The sequence below is a fragment of the Lagopus muta genome, chromosome Z (genome assembly GCF_023343835.1).
Source record: "Lagopus muta isolate bLagMut1 chromosome Z, bLagMut1 primary, whole genome shotgun sequence".
In the NCBI taxonomy this organism is placed as follows: domain Eukaryota; kingdom Metazoa; phylum Chordata; class Aves; order Galliformes; family Phasianidae; genus Lagopus; species Lagopus muta.
The window spans coordinates 50008594-50034359 of NC_064472.1; the positions used below are offsets into that span (position 1 = coordinate 50008594).

Here is a 25766-nt window from a genome sequence, read left to right on the forward strand (position 1 = left end):
ACCACAAAATCTGTCAACCCACTTTCTTCTCTGTTTCATTCACTTCCTCAGATGAGAGAAAACTGGGAAGAAAGTGGTGTTCTTCACATGGAGAAAGCAGAGAAAATGACCCAGGTACCCATTCAATAGTGGCCTCTGCAGAGCGCATCCCCTGTGACCAGGCCTTGTTTGGTGCAGGAGGGCCTTCCGCAGCCACCTACAATGCTGAAATCTCTTCTAGCAAGGTTGCTCAACACATATCTATGCCACCAGAAATTGTGCACGGGTATCAGATGTGTCTCTCTGTTTTCTTAAAGCAATGTGCAGGAAAATACTCCTTCATGATCTTCAAAAATTCTCTCCAGCTGTATGCTGTTTAGGGAGCCCTGCTGTGCAACTTACACAGGGGAGACATTCCCAATTTCATTCTGATACTTCAGGACTTCACAAAAATTCACATATCAGAATTCATAGCATAGGTCTTGTCAGGAGACAACAAAATAATGATACAGTGATTAATACTACTGAAAAATGGCTTCTGTGATTTGGCCCAGGTTTCACATTTCACATGTCAGAACAAGCCACTGACGGGCAAATACCAAGAGCAGTATTTTGTTTGTGTAGGGATAACAGCAATACCCCTTGGCAGAAAAAAAATGTAATGTAAGCAAAGCAGTGAAGCAATGAAAGATAAAACCAAAATCCCAGCAATCATGCTTTCACACAATAGCAACAGGTAAGCAGGAAAAAATACACAGAATAAACAAGTTAAACACACAGGAAATGTCCCTGTGGAAGAGAGAATAACTGCAAGAGCATATGCTACAAAATAAAGGAAAAATATTTATTATAATATAAAACAAATATCTTGAGATTATTAAATAATCAAGTTTATGAAAAGTTAAATAATGTAAACAATAAACTTGGCAGCTGCAGCCATAAACATTTATCCCAACAAAGGCACCCTAAAGTGCATGTTTTAAGTAGCCTACAGACACAGATCTGTACATCTTAACTCTCATTTCTAAAACTGTCAAGGAGATTAGGTGTCCACTTCCACCCATTTGTCGGGAAGTATACATTCCAAGTCTTCTGGCAGGTTTGAAAAAATCTCATACAAATTTATTTGAAGGAAGGTATCAAAGAAGCTCCTTTAAGTAATGCCATCCAGAGGAAAAGAAACCTTTACAGGCTCTAAAAGCACAGACTGCTTCCACTTGATGAATGCAAGTACCATTGAAAGGTGCCTGCCAGTGTGAGCAGAAGTAGCCAGTGTGTGGAAACACAAAAGGCAAGCCAGCCTGCGCAGAGTTTTCACTACAGTATGGAAAATGTGATTCAAGAAAGCACTCAAGCTGAGAAATAATCCATTCTTCTTATTACGCGATATTAACTCCTTTGCTGAATGCCATAAACCTCCATATAAGACATGGGAAATTCTCCATTATTTCATCTCTGGTGTACTTTCCAACAAATTTTAGCAGATGGCATGCTTCCACCTATTTCCTATGGAGAGTGCTCCTCGTAACTGCCACTGCCTATGCAGTTTTTCACTGATGTTAGGGCCATGCTACTTTTTCTTGTAATTGTGTTGTCCCATACTAGAGAATAATTTAACCCTCTAAACATTCCTCCCTTGAAATTGTCTAAGACGCATATCCATTTTCAGACTGCACTTGAAAGAGTTCATGTATCCAAAAAGGTTATGTACATCCACGTAACTGAACTGCTTGGAAATGAGTTGCACATTCCAGACTTGGTACACCACATCCGTTACAAGGGAAATACTAATTCCCTGTGATATCCCAGGATACAGGATAGAGCAAAAATGGCATGTTTAGTCTCCTATAATATTGTATCAATGGCTTTAATCCAGAGACTAAGGCTACCAATCCTAATTAATAACTTTTTCAAAATACCATCACAAAAAAGTTTACAGAGAGGAGGAAGGTTCTTCTGCACCATAAGGTATAAGGTATGAAGAACTGAAGAAACTTCAAATGAGCACTAGCTGCAATGATGGGACACACCCTTGTACTTACTGTTCTCTCAAACAATTTCCTAAAAGTACCTGTTGAGACTTGAAATTACCAAATGCTGTCAAAGAGTTTGGCTTAAAATTACAATAGCAAGTGCTTGCCAGCCATCAACATCCTGTAAACATCAATCTAAACTTAAGCACATTTCCCAAATCTCCCAGGTTTTTTTTGTTCATCATGTTAAACCTTTGCAATTCCACACATTTCAAAACAAAAATTTAAAAACCTATACATCTGTACCACTGAACAGAAACCACAACATCATTTCATTGCAATCCAAAGTCAACGCCTGTTTGTACATGAATAGGTATTCATACTTCAAGAGAAACACTGAGAAAGCTTTTCCCAACCTTCTTCCAGTCTTTAAACAACTCTGATTTCAATAAATGCATCAGCAGAAATAGACTACCCATGGCTCATCACACCAAATAATAAGAAGCCGCTTCTGAGGAACAAAAGCAAAACTTGCCAGTACATCTGCAGAAGCACAAGAAATGCTATCTGTAATAGAACCAGCACAACCAGTCAGCAGTATGCTCACATTTCCCATTTGTACTGAAGGCATCAAATGGGCTCACAGAAAAAATCACAGATGAGTCTAACAGCCATTACATAAATAAGTACATATGTTCATATGTAGGTAATGCGTAACGTGGAATAGTGCCAACAGGCAAATACTTCTTATAAAACAACTGATCTGTGTATAAATTTTCAGTCCTGATATTCCAAGGAAGCCTGCAATTAAAAAAAAAAAAAAAAAAAAACAAGAAAACCACAACCTCATCCCTACATCACTAACATTCTCTCCTGCCTACTTCCCCACTTTCCGTGCTGTACAGATGATAAATATTCTCCTTTTTCCACTGAGTCAATCTAAAAATCTCTATCACCTTGCCATCCTAGCTCCACTGGAAACAGTGATTTTTTTCTCTCAAATAGTCTAATGGAACAATCATGTTAAATTCTGACAAATGCATTTCAGGCTATATTACATGGCTGCTTCTCTTTCCAAGCTACAAAATTGGTTTGGCTAAAAGCTTCCTGTGTTTTCCTTGCTTCAGCTTCCAATTGATACTACCTCTCCCTGCTGATTTTGCCTTGTTTAAAAGCACTACATATCAATGTAAACAAGGCACTGCAGAAGCAGTTTACATCCTGATCAGAGCAGAAAATCTCACAGGTCTGTATTAATTCCTGCTCTGCTGAAGTTCTCTCCCTTGGCGCGCAATACTTGGGCAGAAAATATTTTCTCTGTTCTTTAATAAAACTGCAAGCATCATCGGGAACATACTATACTTAAGGATAGTTATCTGGCAGTGAATACCAAGAAAATTAACTAAGTACCCAGCTTCTTGAAGAAAATTCAAATAAAATTAAATAAACTCTGATGAATAGAAAAAGAACTGTGAATTACTTGGACATGAGTTTGCTCTTGATTTTTTTTTTTTTTCTTACAGTTTTAAATAAAAACTTACATCTTTTCCCAGGACTCTAAGTTCAAACTGTGTTTCCTTGAAGTGAACTTTTGTAATTCTAGGCCTATAATATTGGGAAAAAAAAGATAGAATGTAATGAGACTTCAATTTTACAAATAATAAAATATAAAGCTGTATCTATTTATATGTATGTTTATATAAAAACAGATTCATAGGTTGTATTATTTTTTCATATCTGCACCAGATACTAAAAGAAAATTAGCAGTACCTATCAGTAACTATGTTAATGTGAAAAATACTTTTCAATATTTGTATTATTAAATAACGAAAAATGTGTGTAATACAAACAAGGATACAATACTTTTTTTAAAAAACAGTAATACAATTAACCTTTCAAACAAATGCCTCAAAACTATACATTTCTGTACATCATTGGTTTTGTTGGACACAGATTGCAGTTAAAATACACCTACCAGAAATATTTTCCTACTTGTTTTTTATTCTTGTAGACTACAACTCCTATGGGTGTCAATCCTAAAAAATATTCAGATTTGTTTTCACCCTATAAAATAAAAACATACGTCACTCAGTTATTTACATTTGCACTTGGTATGACTGTAGCAGTGAGGTCCAGGAGGAAGCCAGCATGACTGTCTGACTTGAGCATGCTGCAAATGGGAACATAGCACTTCATCTACTGATGGAAATTCCAGTATGAAAACTTTTACATGCAGATACAGAGAAGCAAGAAAGAATGGTAGCAATGGAAAGAACAGAAGTTTCCACATCCTATGATGAAAAGCAAAAGCATTTTTTTCTATGGAACTATTTTTGGCTGTTTGGAAAACCTTATTGCATGAGGTTAGAAGAAAGCCAACTCCAAAAAGTTGCTTGCTTGAGAGAACAAGAAAAAGTCCTAAAAGCTCTTAGCTAGAGAGCATGAATCACAAAAAACACCAACTGCGAAACTGAGAAACTGCAGAAAGTGGCCAACACCACTAATTTAACAAGGTTTTGTTGGATCTTGTCAAAGCCTCTTTCAATTACTCCCCCAGCTTTCTGTGGGTGGGAGGGGCACAGAGCTGGATACAAACATGATTAAGCCATGGGATGCATTAAAAATACTTAACATTGTGAGGTACACAATTTTCAGCAGGAAATACACACCTAATCTTCTGGTATTATCTTGATTTTTTAATTTTCTTTCAAATAATTTTACAGCATTCTGATATCTGACTCAGTGAACTATCTACTTTGCAGCCTCCCATCCAGAGCTCTGATTTTCTTTTATTCAAGAAAGCCTGCAAGCACAATTATCCAAACAAAACAGGATGACGTTTCTGCCAGGAGCACATAGCCTCCAAAGGCACTTAGCAGAGGCACTTGCTAAGACAGTACAGGCAATGTGCAATGCTGCATGGTACAGTGGAGGAAAGGTTGAAAACACGTTCCATGCCTTTAGCAAGACCTTCATAATTAACATCAGAACAGGACAGACGCTGCTGATGCCCCACACTAGTTCTTGCAATAGTAATGAAAAGTTACCTGTATTCGCTTACACAAACGTAACGTGCAAATTCTTGTGTCAAAGACAAAAGTTGTAACGCTCACTCAACTCTTCTGATGCTTTCCCTGATACGTGTTACTTCTATGAGTTCCTTTTTTCTAGGGTAGAGATTATTGTCTTTTGTAGGTGCAATCACATATACGCAGTACAATCATTGTAGGCTTTTGTACGTATTAATGACTTAATCTATTCAGTCTGTAAGTGAGTCTTCCTTTCCATTCCTTTGGTGCATTATTATCTTTTATGTTACCCTGTGGTGACTAAGCCGTATAAATGCACTCCCCCACAGTACAATAATAGATTTTCTTGCATTGCCAGCAAGATTAAAATAGTTAAACAGTACTTACGTAAACAGGATGGAGATCCACTCCATACATTTCCAGGGATTTGGCCACCTCTAAGTAGTTTGCTTCTGCTTCAGAAGGAACTTGACCCCTGTAAACAAAATTGTATGTAACAGCATTGCATTTCCAGTCACCATATTAAAATAAATCATATTAATAAACACAATTTGCTGGACAGACACACAACTCTTCCTACCATTTGTCTGCACTGTCTCTATCCTTGTAGTACTTTCCTTTCACTGCCCTCAAGTAGGACTGGACAACATGCACAAACTTGTACTAAATTCTCTGCTGTAAGAGCCTACCACATATACATACTATCACATGTAAAACATATACTTACTCAGCATCTGATCTTTCCCTGCTGTCGCAAATTCTTTAAACATTCAATTCTTTTGAATATGCAAAATAACTTCTTTTTTAATAACTACCTGGATGGTAATAAAGCAGGAATGGAGTGACTAATTAGAGGACTAATGCAGTGCTGAAGCTACAAAGAAGTACTGAAAGCAAGGTTCATAACTTCAGGTAAAATATTATTCTCTTCATAAAAGAACTTGCCTATAGGAAGTCACACCAACTGGCAATACACAGTTTGGAGACTACCACAAGAGATCAGCAGTTTCAAAGATCCAGCTCACCCTTCCACTGTATATACCAATTCATCATTGAAAAACTATCGTCAGCTGAATGCAGCAAGAAACAGTAGGGGAAAACTTGAGGGAAAAAAAGTCTGGACTACTACCAGGTACACATTAGATACAAACTGGAGAAGATTTATTTTTAAAAAGTACAAGACCAAATACATTTTAGGCCTTAAAAGCAGGCATATAACTCATACTGAGAATACATCAACTCAAAAAGATGCACCACTTGCTTCACGTCCTGATTGTTCTCTTGAGCAACTATTCCACTGCCTTTGCAATGTTTCAAACTCAGGGTGAGAAGATCTCACACTTTTGATACAAGACCTGGAAAAATCCTGCCATATACATGTTCATATCTCTTATGTCCTTATTCTCTTCACCTAACAGATATTTTTAAGGCTTCTCCAACTTTATTTTATGCCTCACAATGTAAAAACAAAACAAACAACAGCAAAATAAAGTGAAATACCTGAAACGGCAGTGCTAACTTAAGTGTAACAGAAATAATGATGGGTTTTGGACTTTTCATGAAAAGATGCTGACATCACATCAGTGTTTGAGTTGTTGCTAAGCAGTGTTGCACTGAGCCGAGGACATTTCAGCTTTTCATACAGCCCTACCAGCGAAGGAGTCTGGGGCACAGGCAGAGATAAGAGGGGACAGAACCAGAACAGATGACCTAAAGTGGCCAAGGATGTTCCATACTGTATAGTATATAGCATCATGCAAAGGCATGAAACTGGGAGCAACTGGGCAGGGGGCAGCCTCTGCTCAGGGGCTGGGCATCAGTAAGCAGGTGGTGAGCAAGTGTATTGTGCATAACTTGATTTGTGGAGCTGTTTTACTTTTGTTTGTTTGTTTACTTGTTTTGGTCCTTTCTCATTAAACTGTCTTTATCTCAACCCATAACTTTTCTAACTTTTGCTCTTCAAATCCAGCTGGGGGTGGAAGGGACAGTGAGCAAGAGGCTGTGTAATGCATAGCTGCCAACACTGGTTAAACTACAACAACATGAGGCTGGTAGCAGAAATCCCTTTCTTCCAGAGCTGGACCTCTCAGTAGAGCTATGGCTCATTTCTGAAATTCAGACAACACAAAACTCTGTCTACTCAGCACAGTCATGTTTTGGTCACATTTTTTATCCACTTCTTCTTCAAAAATGTGCTTGCTTTTTTATATCTTTTTTGTAGCTTTCAAAATGGAAGTAAAACATTCCGTGAAGAACTACTGTCCTGCTGAGTTCCCTGGCAGGTTATCAGCACCGAGTGATGTGAATTAACCTAGTGATGAATTAATTCTAGAATCTAACAGCAATTTAAATACTGCTGCTAGTATTTCCTTACTGATCACAGCAAAAAAAAAAAAATGCTGATGTACTTTTCCCACTATTCTCATCTGTCTTTAAAAGTACCAAAAGGCTCAAATGTCAAGTGCACTGTGTGCACATTTATAATTATTTTCAATTATACATAATTTATTAGAAAGTGCATCTGCAAAAAAAAATTAAAGGAAGTGAAGGCATGAGCTTAAGTCTCTAAAGAAAAGAATGGATATATCCTCCCAAATGGAGATGGAAAAGACAGAATGTAAAGGGGTCTGCGACTCAAATAATTCCCATCACAGCAGAGGGGAACTGTTTAATTTTTGCCACACAGGAAAACACAATCACTCCTCAGCACCACAGATCTTGCCAATAAACCTCAAAAGTTAAACACAATTTGCACTTCATGATGGAGAAGGCAACCTAACAATATTGCAGGTGATGTGAACCACTCCTTCCAGTGGACAGAGCACCTGAGCACCACCCACAGCCCAAAACAATACTGAAAGCTAACTCTCAAAACTATCATAGGCACTTTAGCCATCCTTTTGCTTCACTGACAGTATTCATTCAGAATACACGGAAGGCTCACCGGCTAACCGTCAGTTAATCCCAGGCCTGCTGCGGTCTGGAGCAAGCAATGTGGAGCAAGCAGTGTGGAAGGGCAAATACCATTCTGCAATGGGCGATCATTATCCTTCCCTTCTGCACCATGAGTACCTGCTTCCTCATGTGCACACCTCAAAGACCCTGTTTGCTCTTCAACATGTGCATGACAATATAAGCTCATCTTACTCCACTCTGTCACTTTGGGACTGTCATACATATGGAACAACCACTGTAAGCAGACTGCAGAGTCTTCATGCAGTCAGGAAAAAAAAATACTGCAAAACACATCTCAGAGTTCCTTCATCCTTCTTGATTTAGAAACTTGTTCCAGACTCTTCCTCCTGAATAAATCCCTGAAATTCGTAGTGCTGTGTAGAATACAAGCAATAACAAACATCCACAAAAGCTTCTCTGAACATGACTAACTGGAGCAAGGTGAGAGCAGTGCCACAACTGTTTTGCAAAAGCAACACTTCAGGGCTCCAGAAAGGATAGTAAAGCTCTTTCTAGACCACCTCCTCAACCCATCCCTATGTTGTCTCTGACAGGCAAGACAAGTGGGGATATGCTCTCAGCCCATTCAATTAACCAAAGAGCTCTCATCAGCACACAAAAGTCAACACTAGCAGTGCTGCTGACAACAGCCAGGCTGAACCAGCAACATCTGAGCATCTCAGCTTCACTCTGTTTTCTGACACTTCTATATCCTTGACACCTAATTGCAGCCACACGGCAAAAAAATATCAGAAGTGTGGATCAGAAAGCAAGTAAAATATTTTTAAGGCAGAGGTCATTCTGATACAACCAGAGTTTCCCTGGATTCTGAAGTTTTTTTCAAGGTTACAAACTTTTGAGGCAAATAAGTCTTACTCTGTTTTATTATGCTAAAGAGTAGAGAAACTTAAGGGCAAAGAATGAATTGCAGCAGGGGCTTGACGATCCTTGAGGTCCCTTGCAACCCAAGCCACCCTGTGATTCTATGAATGAAGTGATCTGGTGGGTACCAATTCATCTCAACTTTCAATTCTCAAATTCAACCTTTGTGATGTTGAACCAAACTCTCTGTGCCTCACTTTCTATTCTCTAGATCAGAAAAAAAAAAAAACAACACTTTTTTTTTACTTCATAGGAAGATCTGTATTAAAGTTCTCTATAATGCATCAATTACTAAAAAGCAGACAGGCAACCATACAGAAATAAATAGTGAACAATTGTTAAAGAAAAACTCAGGTCAATGTGGCAACTGGTGCAGACTCCAATTACATGAAGATCTTTCAAAGAGAAAAGCTGTGTCTCTGTGTTAATAGCTACTATCATCAAACAATGCACAAGTAATACTAACATATAAAATTAAAGGCAAGAAATTAATTAACTTTTATCCAGATCGTGGCTTATTATTATTTCTTGTAAGAAAATCAAGAAATCTAGATCTACATACAAGATGGCTAGTTCTGATTATCTTTATATGACTTTGACAAAGGGTATGATCACAAAATGTTTTTTACTGTTCTCATGTTAATAAATGGTTATATCACAATTGCTCCTATCTTGGACTTGTTAGAACAAGCTTCTTTAGAACTACCAGGAAAATGAATTTGGAGATAAGCAAGTAAATGTTTGTTTTGGCTTTATGTACAGTTGAACTTCTTTATTTTATTTTCAAAACCAGTTCTACATTTTGAATTTTGATGGCATTGTGGTCTAATACTGGCAGGTTGGGAAGCCAAAGCACTGACTTACAGTGCTTTCACATAGTAACTGCTGGCTCTGGCTCTGTCACTCTACACCAACAGTACTACAGCCTAAAACTAAACTTACTGAAAGCAATTTCATACATAAGGGGCTATTTCTGAAAATGAGTAAGCAGGACAGAAAGTGACTCTGAATTCCTTTTTACTGAAGTTTTAAAAATATTTTTAATCCTTTTTGTACATTTAGTGATAGCGTAGAGTTAAACTTTCTCCTTAAGAACACTGGCCACAATGGCATCAAGTATTTAAACTATATTTGCACAGGGTAGTGTTCTTAAATTTTTGTGTTCAAGGTGATTATCATTCTAATACCTGGTTGACAGAGAAATTAAGCTTTGCAGTCTCTATTATTTAAATGAATTTCTCCTTTCCAATATTTTCCAAGCATAATTTGGGTCTTGAGTCTGCTGATAGACGTGTTTCAGATTTCTTTGGTTCTCCTTTTTCCTGTACAGTAATTACAATATTCTACTCCTGCAATCTCTTCAATAATTGTTCTTGCCAAGTATCACAACTCCAGCGTATTTCTGCCTTTCAGCTCCTCTATATATGAAAGAAATGTTTTCAGGTACATTTCTGATATCTGCAAACTTCTGTAGTGGATGTCTCAGTCTTTGAGGCCCACCAGATGACCTCTGATTACAATGCATTAAGGTTTCCTGTAGAGTTTTTAATTTGTTTGCTTTTTGTCATGAAAACAGCATTTCAAGTGACCTAAGTAATTCAGTGCTGCCTGGTGGCTGTTTCTATGTGCCGTTGTTTTTTTTTTCTTTTGAATCATAACTGTCTTTCTTACTGTGGCATTCATTACAGTGACAAGTACCAATGCATTTTATATAAGATATCTTAGTTAATAATAAAATGAAAAGACTCTACACTTGTAAAAAAAAAAAACCCAACTTTTTAATTCATGCAAATGTTGCAGTTGAGTTTATCATTTAAACCATGGGCATACAAGCTGCTTCACTGGTACCTCCTCCCATGTGAGCTGCTGCCACAAAGATTCATGCAGGTTGCTACAAGCACTCCTTCATTACCCTACCTAAGGATCTGGCAAGAAAATAGAGGCTTCATTGTACTAAGTACTTTATATTACTGCATTAGTTGTGGTTTTTTTTTTTCCTAACAGTTCATTATTTGAATACACAGGGCCATACTAAGAAAAGAAATGTTGTTATACCCATCTTACAAACAGCAGACTGAGGCATGTGCAGTGAACAACTTGCCCAAAACTGCACAGGAAAACTGCACTGAACAGAGAACCAAACTCAAAGATGTCAAAAGATTTTTATTTCATTCCCAAAAAGAGGAAATTGAAGTACTATTGCAAGTCCTCATTTAGAAAAACCATCACCAAGGCTGGACTGATTTCCAATCAGTTTTTCATTTGGTTTCTAAAAGAAAACTCCATCTACAGAAAACTTTCTCTGTCCCTGAGGGTTGTAACTAGATGGCCTGTGCTCTCTTCGAGAGCTGTAGACTTCCACTCTGCATTAGAGGGTACTTCCAATTCCACTTATTGAGCATTTCTGAATTCAGTTCCACCCACAAAGCTCCCACAAATATTAAATTCTTACATCAGAGTTTTGTGTATTCGTTCTATGGCATCTTCCAGCTCTTCCTTCTGGTCTGGAACAAAGCGGTACTCTGAGACGTAACCTGCCGTGTGCTTATATGGGTCATAGTCCCCCAGCTCAGCTGCAGTACAAAAGATGAGAAAAAAAGTTAGACAAATTCAGTGTTTTACGTTAACAAAAAAAAAAAAAAAGAAAAGAAAAAAAAACCAAACATCACTTAATCCATCTATTTGTGCCAATACGGCTCTTTCCAAGTGACAGTGAGTCGACTATGCCAACAGTTAAAAACTCCAAACCCTACATTTTTTAGAAGAAAAGCAGATGATAATATTCAACTTACATATACAACTGTCCATAGTAGACCACTATACTAGTATGTATAACAGATGGAGAAGTACAGTTTTTTAAGTATTTATCCCCTCTGGATTTGCTGTAATGTTACAAACAGAAGAGATCTATACTACTTCTAAGACTCAGAATTGTCAGTGTGGGAATGGGTATGGAGATTTCTGGAAGCAGGCTCTTCCAAGGACAATTTCTCGTAAAGGAACACCAGACTTCAGTCTTCAATAAAATATCAACGTATTCCTTGAACATGAGGTACATTTTTAAAATCAAAATAATTTTCTAACTTTCCTAAATGAAAAAATACGGATGAGCAATGATTTTTTTTTAAACACCTTTAAATTCACATATATTGCTCAGATTAATTTATGCATCATCATGTAATTATAAAATAAATATGCTGATCTTAACTACTCTCTGTGAAACTCTGTTAAAGTTACTATTTCTTAAAAGCAGCACGAACTGGGTTAATCTATGAAAACATTCCCTTTTGGTTTCTATCCAATCACCACTGAAGTAAAAAAGGTGGCTACAAGAGCTCCAAAGAAAAAGACATCTCATAACTCATGTTTCTTTCTATCTTCTAATAGTTTTTAGATCAAGAAAGTTATATACTCAGTAGGAATGTTAAGCGTTTCTCAAAATATCTCCTTAAAGCAATACAGAACAATAGGCTGACTACAAGAGTAAAAGCTTCAGCATCATAAATAGGAAAACAATCAGAATAAAAACCATATCTTGCATATCCTGTAAGTTCTGCCAGAGGTGCCACTTTCTGCACTTGAACAGTAAGCAATCTTTGACTATGAAAGAACGAAAATGATCTATGTGCAAAAGACAAGATATGACATACAGCAGCTTGTAGTTGCCCAGCAGAACTTACACTGAATTACATACGCTCCCAGCTGTGCAGCAGTGTTGGCTGGACAAGGCAAGCGGCCCTGTAAGATATCTTGCTTGACTTGCAAGAAAAACTGATACCTAAAACAAAGAAAGAAGACAAAACTATTATTTCAATATTGGATATGATGTACCAAGTAGTGCTTCATTATATTCCCATTTACTGACAACGCAACACATAACTACACGTATTTCTGTTTGAATCACTTTTCTTCTTTTGACTTTTAAACCACAACTAAGATTAATCAATTGAAAGAACCTAGGTAGGGAAGAATCATAGAATCATAGAATCACTAAGGTTGGAAAAGACCTAAAAGATCACCCAGTCCAACCGTTCACCTATTCCCAATAGCTCCTACTAAACCATGTCCCTCAACGCAACATCCAGCCTTTCCTTGAACACCCCCAGGCTCGGTGATTCCACCACCTCCCTGGGCAGTCCATTCCAGTGCCTGACCACCCTTTCTGAAAAGTAATACTTCCTCATGTCCAGCCTGAATTTCCCCTGGCGTAGCTTGAAACCATTCCCCCTGGTCCTATCCCTAATGACACGAGAGAAGAGGCCGACCCCCAGCTCACTACAACCTCCCTTCAGGAAGTTATAGAGAGCAATAAGGTCTCCCCTGAGCCTCCTCTTCTCCAGGCTGAACATTCCCAGCTCCTTCAGCCTCTCCTCATATGGCCTGTGTTCCAGACCCCTCACCAGCTTCGTTGCCCTTCTTTGAACACGTTCCAGGGCCTCAATATCTTTCTTGCAGTGAGGGGCCCAAAACTGGACACAGTACTCGAGGTGCGGCCTCACGAGTGCTGAATATAGGGGAACAATCACCTCTCTGCTCCTGCTTGCAACACTGTTTCTGATGCAAGCCAGGATGTCATTGGCCTTCTTGGCCACCTGGGCACACTGTCGGCTCATGTTCAGCCGAGCATCAATCAATACCCCCAGGTCCATTTCCTCTACGCAGTCCTCCAGCCACACCGCCCCAAGCCTGTAGCGTCGCCTGGGGTTGTTGTGGCCGAAGTGCAGGACCCGGCATTTGGCCTTGTTGAAACTCATTCCATTGGCTCCAGCCCAGCTCTCCAGCCTGTCCAGATCCCTCTGTAGGGCCTCGCTACCCCCAGGCAGATCCACACTTCCAGCCAATTTGGTGTCATCTGCGAATTTACTGAGGGTACACTCAATGCCCTCATCGAGGTCATCAATAAAGATATTGAAGAGGACAGGCCCCAGCACCGACCCCTGCGGAACTAAGAAACTAAGGAACTAGGAACTAACACAACTAAGATTAATCAATTGAAAGAACCTAGGTAGGGAAGAAGTCTTCCTGACTTTATTAGAAAAGTTAGGAAGTGGGGAAGAGGGCTAAGAACTAGAAAAAATGTACAGGACAGACCTGATTAGCAGATCACCATAAGGAAGAAATGCTGACCCAATGGTTTCATCTCCAACTACCAGAGAATCAAATCTAGACCAGGAAGCAGATCTCATAAAGTCCATTCCCCCGTGAAAAAAATGTGAGGGTACACTATTAGTACCTCATTGTATTTGTTACCACAGAGGACTGCAATGGTTTTCTGATTTTTGGTTATCGGTATTCCACATCATAACATCATGTAGTGCACTGGGAGTTACACACTTAATGCTCCAGTTCCGGGCACCTGTCTGGAAAAGAAGAACTACTACATTTCCCAGATGGCTGTTCGCTGTTCTGTTCTCATTTCTGCTCAGAGGGAACAGATTGGTAGGCCTTGGTAGGTCATCTGACATCCCTCTTTTTGTGTGTGGAGGGGCTTGGGAGAGACTTTAGAGAGATGGACATCCTTGGTGTCATGGAATTTTACTCCAGAACACGTGAAAGACCCTGAGAGCTTGAACAGATATTTGAGACAGGGATGTTGTGGCTCAGGCAGATCTGAGGAGGCACAAATGATTTGGAGCCTAATGCTTATTGGGCCTTATTTCATACTATCCCAGAGAGGGAGAAGGTTTCTGAAATTGAGATAGTCTCTGTGATGAAAGTGTCTCAGAGCTGAAAGGAAGAGACTCAGGGAGACAGTTCAAAATGGGCGAGACAGTCTCCAAGCCAAAAAGGAGAGCCAAGAGGGAGAATCTCCAGCAAGCAAGCCGGAGAGTCTCCTAGTGAAGAGAAAAGATCTCCCATCTGAGTGAGACACCCTCCGGTCTGAAAGCAACACCCTCCAATCCAAGCGGGACTCCCTCCAATCTGAGAGAGATGCCCTCCGAACCGAGAGAGACTCCCTTCAATCCAAACTCGACAGTCTCCAATCTCAACAGGACACCCTCCAGTCCAAATGGGAAGCCACCCAATTTGAGAGAGACTTCCTGAGAGCCGAGAGAGACTCCCTTCAATTCAAACTTGACAACCCTCAATTTCAAGACACCCTCCGGTTCGAACGAGACGCCCTCCAGTCCGAGAGGGACATCCTCAAGTCCAAACAGGACGTACTCTGAACTGAGCAAGATACCTTCCAGCATGCAAAATTCAGTCTCCAAATTGAACTAAACAGAATTCAGGCTCATCGAGTCATGCTCAAATCTGAACTAAATACCCACTTAATCAAACTAGACAGACTCTGAGCCAAACTGGAGAGTGAGAGCATCGAAACTGACCAACCTGATCAACCACAGGAGGCACCAGAATCGATGTCAGTTGCCCCTGTATGAGGATGGAAAAGAAACAAATCTTGACTCACTTAGAACAGAAGAAAGAGGAGGAGGAGAAAGTAGAGGAAGCAGAGACTCTAAGAGAAGAGGAGCAAAGAGGTCCAGAAGAGTGGCTCCAAAAACCAGGATGAAGCACTCCTGAGTCCGGGGGAGCAGCCCTGACGATCACAGTCACCAACACCCAGGAGGGCAACAACAAGTCCTGAAAGAGTAGGAGGTGAGCAAGACATCGTTACCATTACTGATTGATCTCTGAGAATGATTGAAATTTGAAGTCTGAGAACAGACTTCAAATGAGCTTATCTTCACCTGATTACTCGTGTTGGAAAATGGGGCCAAAAGTGTGTGGCTAGGTAGTAGAGAAGCTCACCAACTGGATGGCATTGCTAGGGACTCAATCACTGACAGAGATATTAGTACATGCCAGAACCAGGCCTTCATCTCTGGAAGCAGATGCTATTTACTGTAAAAGAAAAATACCCATTCAAAGACAATCTGATGCCTGAGAAAAAGAAATGGACTGACATGGAAAAAGGCATCCATTATTTGAGAGAATATGCTGTAGTGGAAATGTTACATAGCCCCACCTTTGCTCCTGATGATCCAGACCAACCTGCACTTCAAGTACAGGTAAAAGAATTACAGGATAGATCAACTATCAAGGTGAACTTCTCCAAAAAGGTGATTGCTCTAGTTGCTGAAAAGCTGTAAGAACAACAGAGATAACATATAGAGGGGCCCTGCCCTCACCCAGGGTGGGGAAAGGGATAATGGAGTTTATTGGACTGTGTGGATTAGACAGCATGGCACATCAGAACCACAGAAATATGAGGCACTGGTGGACACTGGTGCACAGTGCACTCTAATGCCCTCGAGCCACCAAGGGACAGAATCAATTCATATTCATGGGATGACTGGGGGTTCCCAAGAGTTGACTATGTTGGAGGCCGAAATAAGTCTCACTGGTAAGGACTGGTGAAAGCACCCTATTGTGACTGCCCCAGGGGCTCCATGAATGTTTGGTATTGATTACCTCAGAAGGGGATACTTTAAGGATCCCAAAGGGTATCAATGGGCCTCTGGAATAGCTGCTGTAAACATAAAAGGTGTTAAGCAGTTGTTCTGTTTTGCCTGATCTGTCAGAAGATCCATCTGTTGTGGGGTTGCTACAAGTGAAAAAAAAGCAAGTACTGATTGCTACAAGAACAGTGCACAGACAGCAGTACTGCACCAACAGGGATTCCTTGCTCCCCGTTCATAAATTGATTCATCAACTAGAGAGTCAAGGAGTGATAAGCAAAACACACTCACCTTTTAACAGCCCCAATTGGCCAGTGCGTAAAGCCAGTGGAAAACGGAGGCTGACGGTGGACTACCGCGGCCTGAATGAAGTCACACCTCCATTGAGTGCTGCTGTGCCAGACATGTTAGAATTCCAATATGAACTGGAGTCAAAAGCAGCTAAGCAGTATGCCACCATTGACATTGCTGATGCCTTTCCATTCCTTTGGCCACAGAACACAGGCCACAGTTTGGTTTCACCTGGAAGGGCATTCAGTATACTTGGAACTGTTTGCCCCAGGGTGGAAACACAGCCCAACCATTTGCCATGGATTGATCCAAGCTGCACTGGAACAGGGTAGTGCTCCTGAGCACCTGCAGTACATTGATGATACCACTGTACTGCACCCCCCACATTGTACATTGATAACGTACAATGTGGGGGGTGATAGAGCAGAAGTTTTCAAGAAAGGAGAATGAATAATCCAAATTCTTCTGCATGCTGCTTTTGCTATTAAGCAAAGAAAAGTGAAAGGATATGCCCACAAAATGCATTTCCTAAGTATAAAGTGGCAAGATGGATGCCATCACATCCCAACGGATGTTATCAACAAAATCGCTGCCATGTCTCTGCCCACTTTTCTGGGTGTAGTGGGCTTTTGAAGAATGCATGTTCCAAACTATAGCCTCATTGTAAGCTCCCTCATTCAGGTGACATGGAAGAATAATAATTTTGCGTGGGACCATGAGCAGGCTTTTGAACAGATTAAACAGGAGATAGCCCGTGCCGTGGTCCTGGGGCCAGTACAGATGGGAGAGGATATAAAGAATATTCTCTACACTGCTGCTGGAGAGAAAGGTGCCACTTGGAGTCTGTGGCAAAGAGCCTCAGGAGAGACTCAAGGCCAACCCTTGGGATTCTGGAGTCGAGAATACAGGGAGTCGGAAGAGGGCTGAACTCCAAATGAAAAGGAGATCTTAGCCACGTATGAGGGGGTTCAGGCTGCTTCCAAAGTAACTGGTACTGATACACAGCTCCTTCTGGCATCTCAACAGCCAGTGCGAAACTGGATATTCAAGGGAAAAGGTTCCCTCCACCCATCATGCTACTGATGCCACCTGGAATAAGTGGATTGCACTGATTACACAATGATGGGGAATCTCAGTCGTCCAGGAATCTTAGAGTTGATCATGGACTGGCCTGAAGGTAAGAAGTTTGGACATCACCAGCAGAAAAGGTATCACATGCTAAAGAGGCCCCACTATACAATGAACTACCAGAAAATGAAAAGAAATATGCCCTGTTCGCAGATGGATCGTGCTGTACTGTGGGGAAGCATTGCAAATTTGCTGTGTGAAGCCATGCGTGACAAACTTGAGAGGCCACTGAAGGGAAAGGAGAATTGAGTCAGTTTGCAGAAGTAAAGGCTGTCCAGCTGGCTTTAGATGTTGCTGAACAGGAGAGGTGGCCAATGCTTTATCTTTACACTCATTCATGGACAGTGGCAAATGCCTTAGGGGGTGGTTAACAGTAGCAGGAACAAAACAACTGGCAATGGAAGGGTAAACCTATTTGGGCTGTTGAACTGTGGAAAAACACTGCTGCCCAAATAAAGGATATGGTTGTAAAGGTGTGCCATGTAGATGCTCATGTGCCCAAAAGTTGGGCTACTAAAAAACAACAAAATAACCATCAGGTAGATGGAGCTGCCAAAATTAAGGTGACTCAGATAGACTTGGACTGGCAACACAAGAGTGAATTATTTCTAGCTTGGTGGGTCCATGAGACCTTGGGCCATCAAGGAAGAGATGCAACATATAAGTGGGCTAGAGACCGAGGGGTGGACTTAACTATGGATGCCATTGCACAGGTTATTCATGACTGTGACACATGCACTACAATTAAACAAGCCAAGAGGATGACACCTCTCTGGAGGGAAGGGTGATGGCAAAAGTATAAATAGGGGGAGGCATGGCAGGTTGATTATATCACCTTGCCACGATCTTGCGTGGTGTGCTTACCATGGTGGAGGCAACAGTGGGTGGCTTGAAACATATGCAGTACCCCTTGTTAATGCCCAAAACAACATATTGGGTCTCGAGAAACAAGTCCTGTTTTGACCTGGCACTCCAGAAAGAATTGAGTCAGATAATGGGACTCATTTCAGAAATTCTCTTGTAAATACTTGGATCAAAGATCATGGCATTGGATGGATTTATCATATTCCTACCATGCACCAGTCTCTGGTAAAAGTGATAATAATTAAATAACAATTAATAACAATTATAATAATAATTAAATAATAATAATATAATAATAATTAATAATTAAAAACAGCAACAATGACCTGAGGAGAAACAAACTAATTTACTAAATATGGAATCAGGATCCAAAATAACACTACAATACAATATAGAGTATAATTAGAATTTGAGCTAATAAGTCAAATAAAATGAGAGAGTGTCTGAGAACTGAAGGCCTTCCCATAACACTGAGGTGAGATGTGCAATTGGGGTGAGCAGAAGCAAGGAGAGACTAATGATCAAAAAGAAGGATGTCAGATGACCTACCAAGGCCTACCAATCTGTTCCCTCTGAGCAGAAATGAGAACAGAACAGCGAACAGCCATCTGGGAAATGTAGTAGTTCTTCTTTTCCAGACAGGTGCCCGGAACTGGAGCATTAACTGTGTAACTCCCAGTGCACTGCATGATGTTATGATGTGGAATACCGATAACCAAAAATCATAAAACCCCAACAGGGACTCCTTGCCTTGCAATGGGGATTGCAGGGCTAAAATGTGATTTTCAATATTATGATCTGCTTCTACACTTGAGGAAGCACATACTCTGCCCTCAAAGTAAAGCCACACCAAATTCCAAATCAACAGCAGGACTGAGAAGTGAATGCCATACCAAAGCTTTTTAAGAATATTTTAAACTGTTGACATTTAAGTAGATAATTTTAATTTCTGCAATTACTTCAAATGCAAATCAAACACCTTGCACACTGCTTCTTCAGCCTTGTATGCGTATGTGTATTTTGCACACATCAACTTAGTCATCAAAGAATCATAGAACTGCTCAGGCTAGAAAAGATCTTAAAGATCACTGAGTCCAAACACAACCTAACCATTCTACCCTAACTTTAACAACCCTCCGCTAAATCATGTCCCTGAGCATCACATCCAAACAGTTTTTAAACACATCCAGGGATGGTGACTCAACCTCCCTGGGGAGCCTATTCCAGTGCTTCACAACCCTTTCTATAAAGTTTTATCCAACCTAAACCTCCCCTGGCACAACTTGAGGCCATTTCCGCTCATCCTGTTGCCCTTCACCAGTGAGAAGAGCCCAGCCCTGCTCTCGCTGCAAGCACCTTTCAGATCTTGGAAGAAAGTAATAAGGTCTCCCCTCAGCCTCCTTTTCCCCAGACTATCTTAAGTCATCTTAACACTAGTATCTGCGTTTGCTAAATGCAAATGCTGCTTTACATTCTTCTGTTTTTCAAATGCTGGATTTACAGGGAAACCATTAAAAAAAAAAAAAAAAAAAAAAAAAGGAAAAGCACTGAAGAAGAAAACATGCCGACATACAAAGGATCTGCTTGGTTTTGGAACTCCCTATATTCATTATAGGATATTCTTTTAAACACCATTAGTGTTTTGTCTGCTTTTACCTCAATAGCTTTACAGAGAGTGTGACATCATCTTAAATCACAGAATCAGAGAATCACAGAATTGTAGGGGTTGGAAGGGACCTCCAGAGATCATCGAGACCAATCCTCCATGAGTATCTTGCAGAAAATTCATACAAAATCAATGCTGAAAAGCTAACTTCTTAAGTAAAAAACAGTCATCCCTACGTGCACCTGGCTTTCTCACTGTTCACTAATTCAGCTTTATCTAGGTTTAGCTAAAGTGCAACAACTTTACTTTGTATTAGCACAGGTTACTTACGAAAGCCCTTAGGAATCCTCTGAAGTTCAAAGAGCAGCTATCCTCATTTCAGGGAAGCTTGCAATCTGGAGATCATGTGATAGCTGATTCACAAATCATTTAAGATCCAATCAAAATTACTGGACTCCATCAGCCCAGTTGAATTTCCACATAGGGATACTAGTTTCTTTCTGGCTAATTATCCCCCACAGCTTGTGCTGAGCCATGCACTACAGTAGGAATGTTCATTACTGAAAAGAACAGTGAATATTCACCACCTATAAGGGCCCGAGTTCTGCACAGTTTTTGGAAATATCAGTAGGCAACAAAAAGTACATACACTCAGTGATTCCTTTGTCTAAGTAATACCTCAGCACTTCCTACAGCTGATGTTCGGCAGTCCCATCTAGACAAATTATCACCCCATGATTGACAGTGATGGCTATGGGGCGACGATGACTGGGAGCACATAACGTCCTTTTAACATTAAATGTATTTCTCATGTACGCTCATGTTTCTGTTAGCACTTCTGCAGCTCTACAGTACAAATCAGATGCTACTGATGTCTTTTATGTGAGTATCCTGTCCTGCGTTTTCACTATGAGAAAGAATTAAAGAAGAAAAAAATAAAGAAAAAAAGATAAAGTAATCAGAGTCAAGAACTGTTAATGCTTGTCTGATTTAGACAAAGTGAATTCCCACTCAATTCCTAGTGAAGCTACTAAGCTCCTCACAGAACCAAGCCTTCTGTCCAAACTTGTTGCTAAACTTGACTCTAGTTTGTCATATATGCATAATCGTGCCTAAGCACTAATTCTTGCCAGCAAACTGATCCAGTAAATGTTAATAGGAATCACCTCTGCATTAGCTTTTGCCTACAAATCAGAATACACTTTGCTGGAAAGTAATTACAAATTTGACAGTTTTTTATTATTTGCAAATAGTAATCACATAATGCCACAGATCATTAGCATCTAGTAACTACAGACTCCATTCTCATATCCATTAAAATAACAAACGTGCACTCCAAAGAAACACGGTTAGCACATCACTGGAATTGCACACTGAGGCAGAAAATTACTATCACCAAAAAAAAAAAAAAAAGCGCCTTTAATGCCTCCTATGTAAACAGTGTGTTTTTATTCTATTTTTTTCCTGAACAAGGCATACATTCTTTCCAATATTTAGAAGTCTAAGAGGATAAATACTCTGAAATTTTGATTGTTTTTCAGTATATTTTGTTGAAGAGTACAAACACAAATGTCCTACTTCCTTATATCCTCTCTCTGTGCCTTCTCAGCTGCAATTTTCATGATCAAACACTGTGCAGACACGAATGGAAGCTTGTCAGTTACACCAAAACATTTCTTGACTGGATTTGCACATCCAATTAGCAATACAAATCACTGACTAATATTATGACAAGAAAAACAAAAGCATTTTGAAAATTTATCCTGACAGTTTACAATCAGAAATTCAGACACACTTCGAGTAGCGATTGCAACAAATTCTGTGTCTCCAGGGCCATCTTTCTTCCCCTGCAAGCAGGGTTGAGAGTGGGAAAAAGTGCAGAAAAATGACACCAAGCTTTCAAATTAGGGGAGAATCACACTGCAGCCATCTCTTCCTGTTTAAGTTGTGAAGTATCTGTTTTTACCAAACTGGTATCAGTCCTGTTGTATGGGAGAACTCTGTTCCTATAGTGGCATTTTGGAAAAAAAAAATGCTCATCCTGATATAAGAAAATTATTTAGCCCACGCAGCAACAACTGCCACCTATGATTAAGAAAAAATAAAACCCATGTATTCTAATGAGTTCTCCTGTGTCATATGATGCAACTAGCTAAATGACTTACTCAGCCTTGTGGCTGACCTAAAGGAGGAAGCGGAGAAACTAAGGAGAATAAAGGAATGTGAGAGGGAGATTGATTGGTGGTACCAGTTCCTATCAGCCCTGAGATCTTGGCAGCCAGCTGAGGCTACACATGGAGCACATCACCCCCTGCTGCCTTGCAAACAGGTAACAGAAAGGAACCAGCAGGCAGACGGTGTTCCTGTTACAGTGAAGCCCCTGTCTTCTCCTCCCCCCTAACAACGACAGTGAAGAATTAGGGGACATGGGGCAGTGGCAAAAGGCCCCTGCTCGGCAATGCAGGTGCGCCCTCCCAAAGATTCCCCTGCCTCCCCAGCTGCCCCTACAGAACAGGTTCAGTGCTCTGCAGGGACAGCTGGACAATGGTGGTGATGATGGTTCTCCCCAGTTGGTGGTGTTACTGAAGTCTAACCAGACCTCACTAAGCAATAAAACATCATCATCAAAGAAAAAACAACAGATTATCATTATTGGTGACTCTCTGCTGAAAAGAACAGAAGGACCAATATGTAGACTAGATCGTCTATACAGGGAGGTCTGTTGCCTCCCGGGAGCCCAGGTTAAAGACTAAGGAAGAAACTTCCTTCCCTAATTTGGCCCTCAGATTACTATTCCCTATTGTTGTTTCAGGTAGGCAGCAACGATATAGGAAGAAATTTGTTAAAGGCCATGAAAAAGGACTTCAGAGCCTTGGGGAAATAGATCAAGAGCTCATAATTGAATCTGAGTTGAGAATACAAATTGTGTTCTCCTCTGTCCTTCCTATTATAGGGAATGATGAAGGACTACATATGGTGGGCCAATGGATTAATACCTGGCTCTGAGCCTGGTGTGCCCAGCAGGGGTTTGAGTTTTTTGACCTGCGCTCTGTTTGCACAAGATCAGGCCTGCTGCCAACTGATAGGAGTAGCTTCTCCTACCAGTGGAAAGGGGTCTTAAGATGGGAGTTGGGAAGATTCATTGATAGAGCTTTAAACTAGGCACGAAGGGAGGTGGGGGTGTAAATGGGGTCACTAGAACAGAGCCTGTATGTAACATCCTGGTGCTTGCAGGAGAAGGATGTGCTAGTAAGATCCCACAGTCTTGTGTCTCAGTGAAGGAGGAGAACGACTCACCCTTTTGTAGGAAGAACATGAGGGTTGGTGTGAGGTTGGTGGCTATGGAAACTTGAGTATGGTCATGAGGGTACTAGGACTACTGCCACTCAAAAGGAGGCCCAGCTCAGGTGCTTTTACACTAATGCACACAGCATCGGTAATAAACAGGAGGAGCTGCAGGCCATTGTGTGGTCAGAAAGCTACAATACAGTCACCATCATGGAAACATGGTGGAATGACTCAGCTGGAGTGCTGTGATGGATGGCTACCGACTTTTCAAAAGAGATAGGCAAGGCAGAAAGGTGGTGGTGTAGCCCTCTATGTAAAGGGAGAATGTGAATGTATGGAAATTAATGATGGTGATGACAGAGTTGACAGCTTATGGGTCAGAATAAAAGCAAAGGCCAATAAGACTGATATTATCATGAGAATCTGCTCCAGGCCACCCAACCAGGATGAAGAGGTGGACAAGACACTTTACCGAGAGTTGGGTGAGGTCTCAAGGTCTCTCCCCCTTGTTCTTGTGGCGAACTTCAACTTCCCAGGCATCTGCTGGATTTATAATACAGCAGACAGGGAACAGTCCCAGAGGTTCTTAGAGTGTGTGGGAGATAACTTCCTGACACAGCTGATGAAGGAGCCAACAAAGAGAAGCAAAATCTGCTTGTTAACAGAGGTCTTGTTGAGATGTAAAGGTTGGAGGCCATCTGGGGCACAGTGATCATGAGATGCTAGATCTCTCAATCCTTGTTGAACCATGGAGGGGAGTCAGCAGAAATGACACCTTGGATTTCCGGAGGGCAGACATTAACCTTTTTAGGACCAGGGTTGAGAGGGGCCCTTGGGAGGTAGTTTTGGAGAGCATGGGAGCACAGGAAAGCTGCAAATAAGGAAGTAAGGAAGTAATTTTGAAGGTGTAGGAACTGACCATGTCCAAGTCATGGAAGACAAGCCGACAGATAAGGAGACCGGACTGGCTGAACAGAGACCTTTGGCTGGAACTCAACAGCAAAAGGAAAGTTTATGGTTTTTGGAAGAGTGGGCAAGCTACTTATGATGATTACAGGTACATAATGAAGCTGCGCAGGGAAAAAAATAGAAAAGTCAAAGCCCAGCTAGAACTGAACTTGGTCACTAAGGTAAAGGACAACAATAAATGTTTCTATTATGAGCAGCAAGAGGAGGGTTAGGGAGAATCTCCATCCCCTGTTGGATGCCGAGTGCAACTTGTTGACCAGGATCAGGATAAGGCTGAGGTACTTAATACTTCTTTGCCTTGGTCTTTAATAGTAAGACTTGTTACTCCCTGGGCACACAGCCCCCTGCACTGGTAGATAGGGATAGGGAACAGAATAAGCCCTGCATGATCAACAACGAAATAGTTTTGGACCTGCTCCAAAACCTGGATGCTAACGAGTCCATGGGGCCAGATGGGTTGCACCCTAGAGTGCTGAGGGAGGTGGCGGATGTGCTTACCAAGCCACTCTCCGTCATTCTTCGTCAGTCCTGGCTAACTGGGGATGTCCCGATGGACTGGAGACTGGCAGATGTGACATCCATCTTCAAAAAGGCCTGGAAAGATGATCCTGGTAACTACAGAGCTATCAGTCTCACCTCGGTGCCGGGGAAGGTTATGGAATGGATAATCTTGGGAGCCATCATAGATCAATTAAAGGTCAACCAGGGAATCAGGCCCAGTCAGCATGGCATTACAAATGTTAGATCCTGTTTGACAAACCTGACTTCATTCTATGACAAGGTGACCCGCTTAGTGGATGAAGGCAAGGCTGTTATGCGGTCTACCTGGACTTCAGTTCTTTTTGACACTGAAGCTTTTGACACTGTCCCCCACAGCATCCTCATGGACAAGCTGGCTGCCCGCAGTTTGAATGGGCGTACACTCCGCTGGGTGAAACACTGGCTGGATGGCTGGGCCCAAAGAGTTGTGTTTAAATCAGTTTGCAGCCAGTCATGAGAGGTGCCCCCCAGGGCTCCATACTGGGGCCACTTCTATTTAACATCTTTATTAACGATCTTGATGTGGAGATTGAGTGCACCCTCAGTAAGTTTGCAGACGACACCAAGCTGGGAGGGAGTGTGGATCTGCCTGAGGACAGAAAGGCACTACAGAAGGACCTGGATAGAATGGATTGATGGGCCAAGGTAAACTGTATGAGTTTCAGTAGGGCTAAGTGTCAGGTCCTGCATTTTGATCACAACAACACCAGGCAACCCTATGGGCTTGGAGAGGAGTAGATGGAAAGCCGCCTGATGGAAAGGGACCTTGGTGTACTGATGGACAGGCAGCTGAATATAAGCCAGCAGCGTGCCCAGGTGGCCAAGAAGGCCAATGGCATCATGATGTGTAAGGAATGAC

General features: G+C 41.1%; 1 protein-coding gene across 3 annotated transcripts in view; it reads right to left on the reverse strand.

Moving 5' to 3' along the window:
* Positions 1 to 25766, reverse strand: part of EPB41L4A (erythrocyte membrane protein band 4.1 like 4A) — a 134967-nt gene that overhangs the window by 51404 nt on the left and 57797 nt on the right. For 2 of the 3 annotated variants that reach the window (XM_048931382.1, XM_048931381.1), the window contains exons 5-9: positions 12499 to 12596; positions 11271 to 11391; positions 5369 to 5456; positions 3928 to 4016; positions 3494 to 3557 (exon numbers count right to left, since the gene is read on the reverse strand). In XM_048931382.1, the coding sequence (XP_048787339.1) occupies positions 3494 to 3557; positions 3928 to 4016; positions 5369 to 5456; positions 11271 to 11391; positions 12499 to 12596 (460 nt within the window). The remainder of the gene's footprint in view (positions 1 to 3493; positions 3558 to 3927; positions 4017 to 5368; positions 5457 to 11270; positions 11392 to 12498; positions 12597 to 25766) is intronic. The other variant, XM_048931383.1, reaches the window with a different exon arrangement.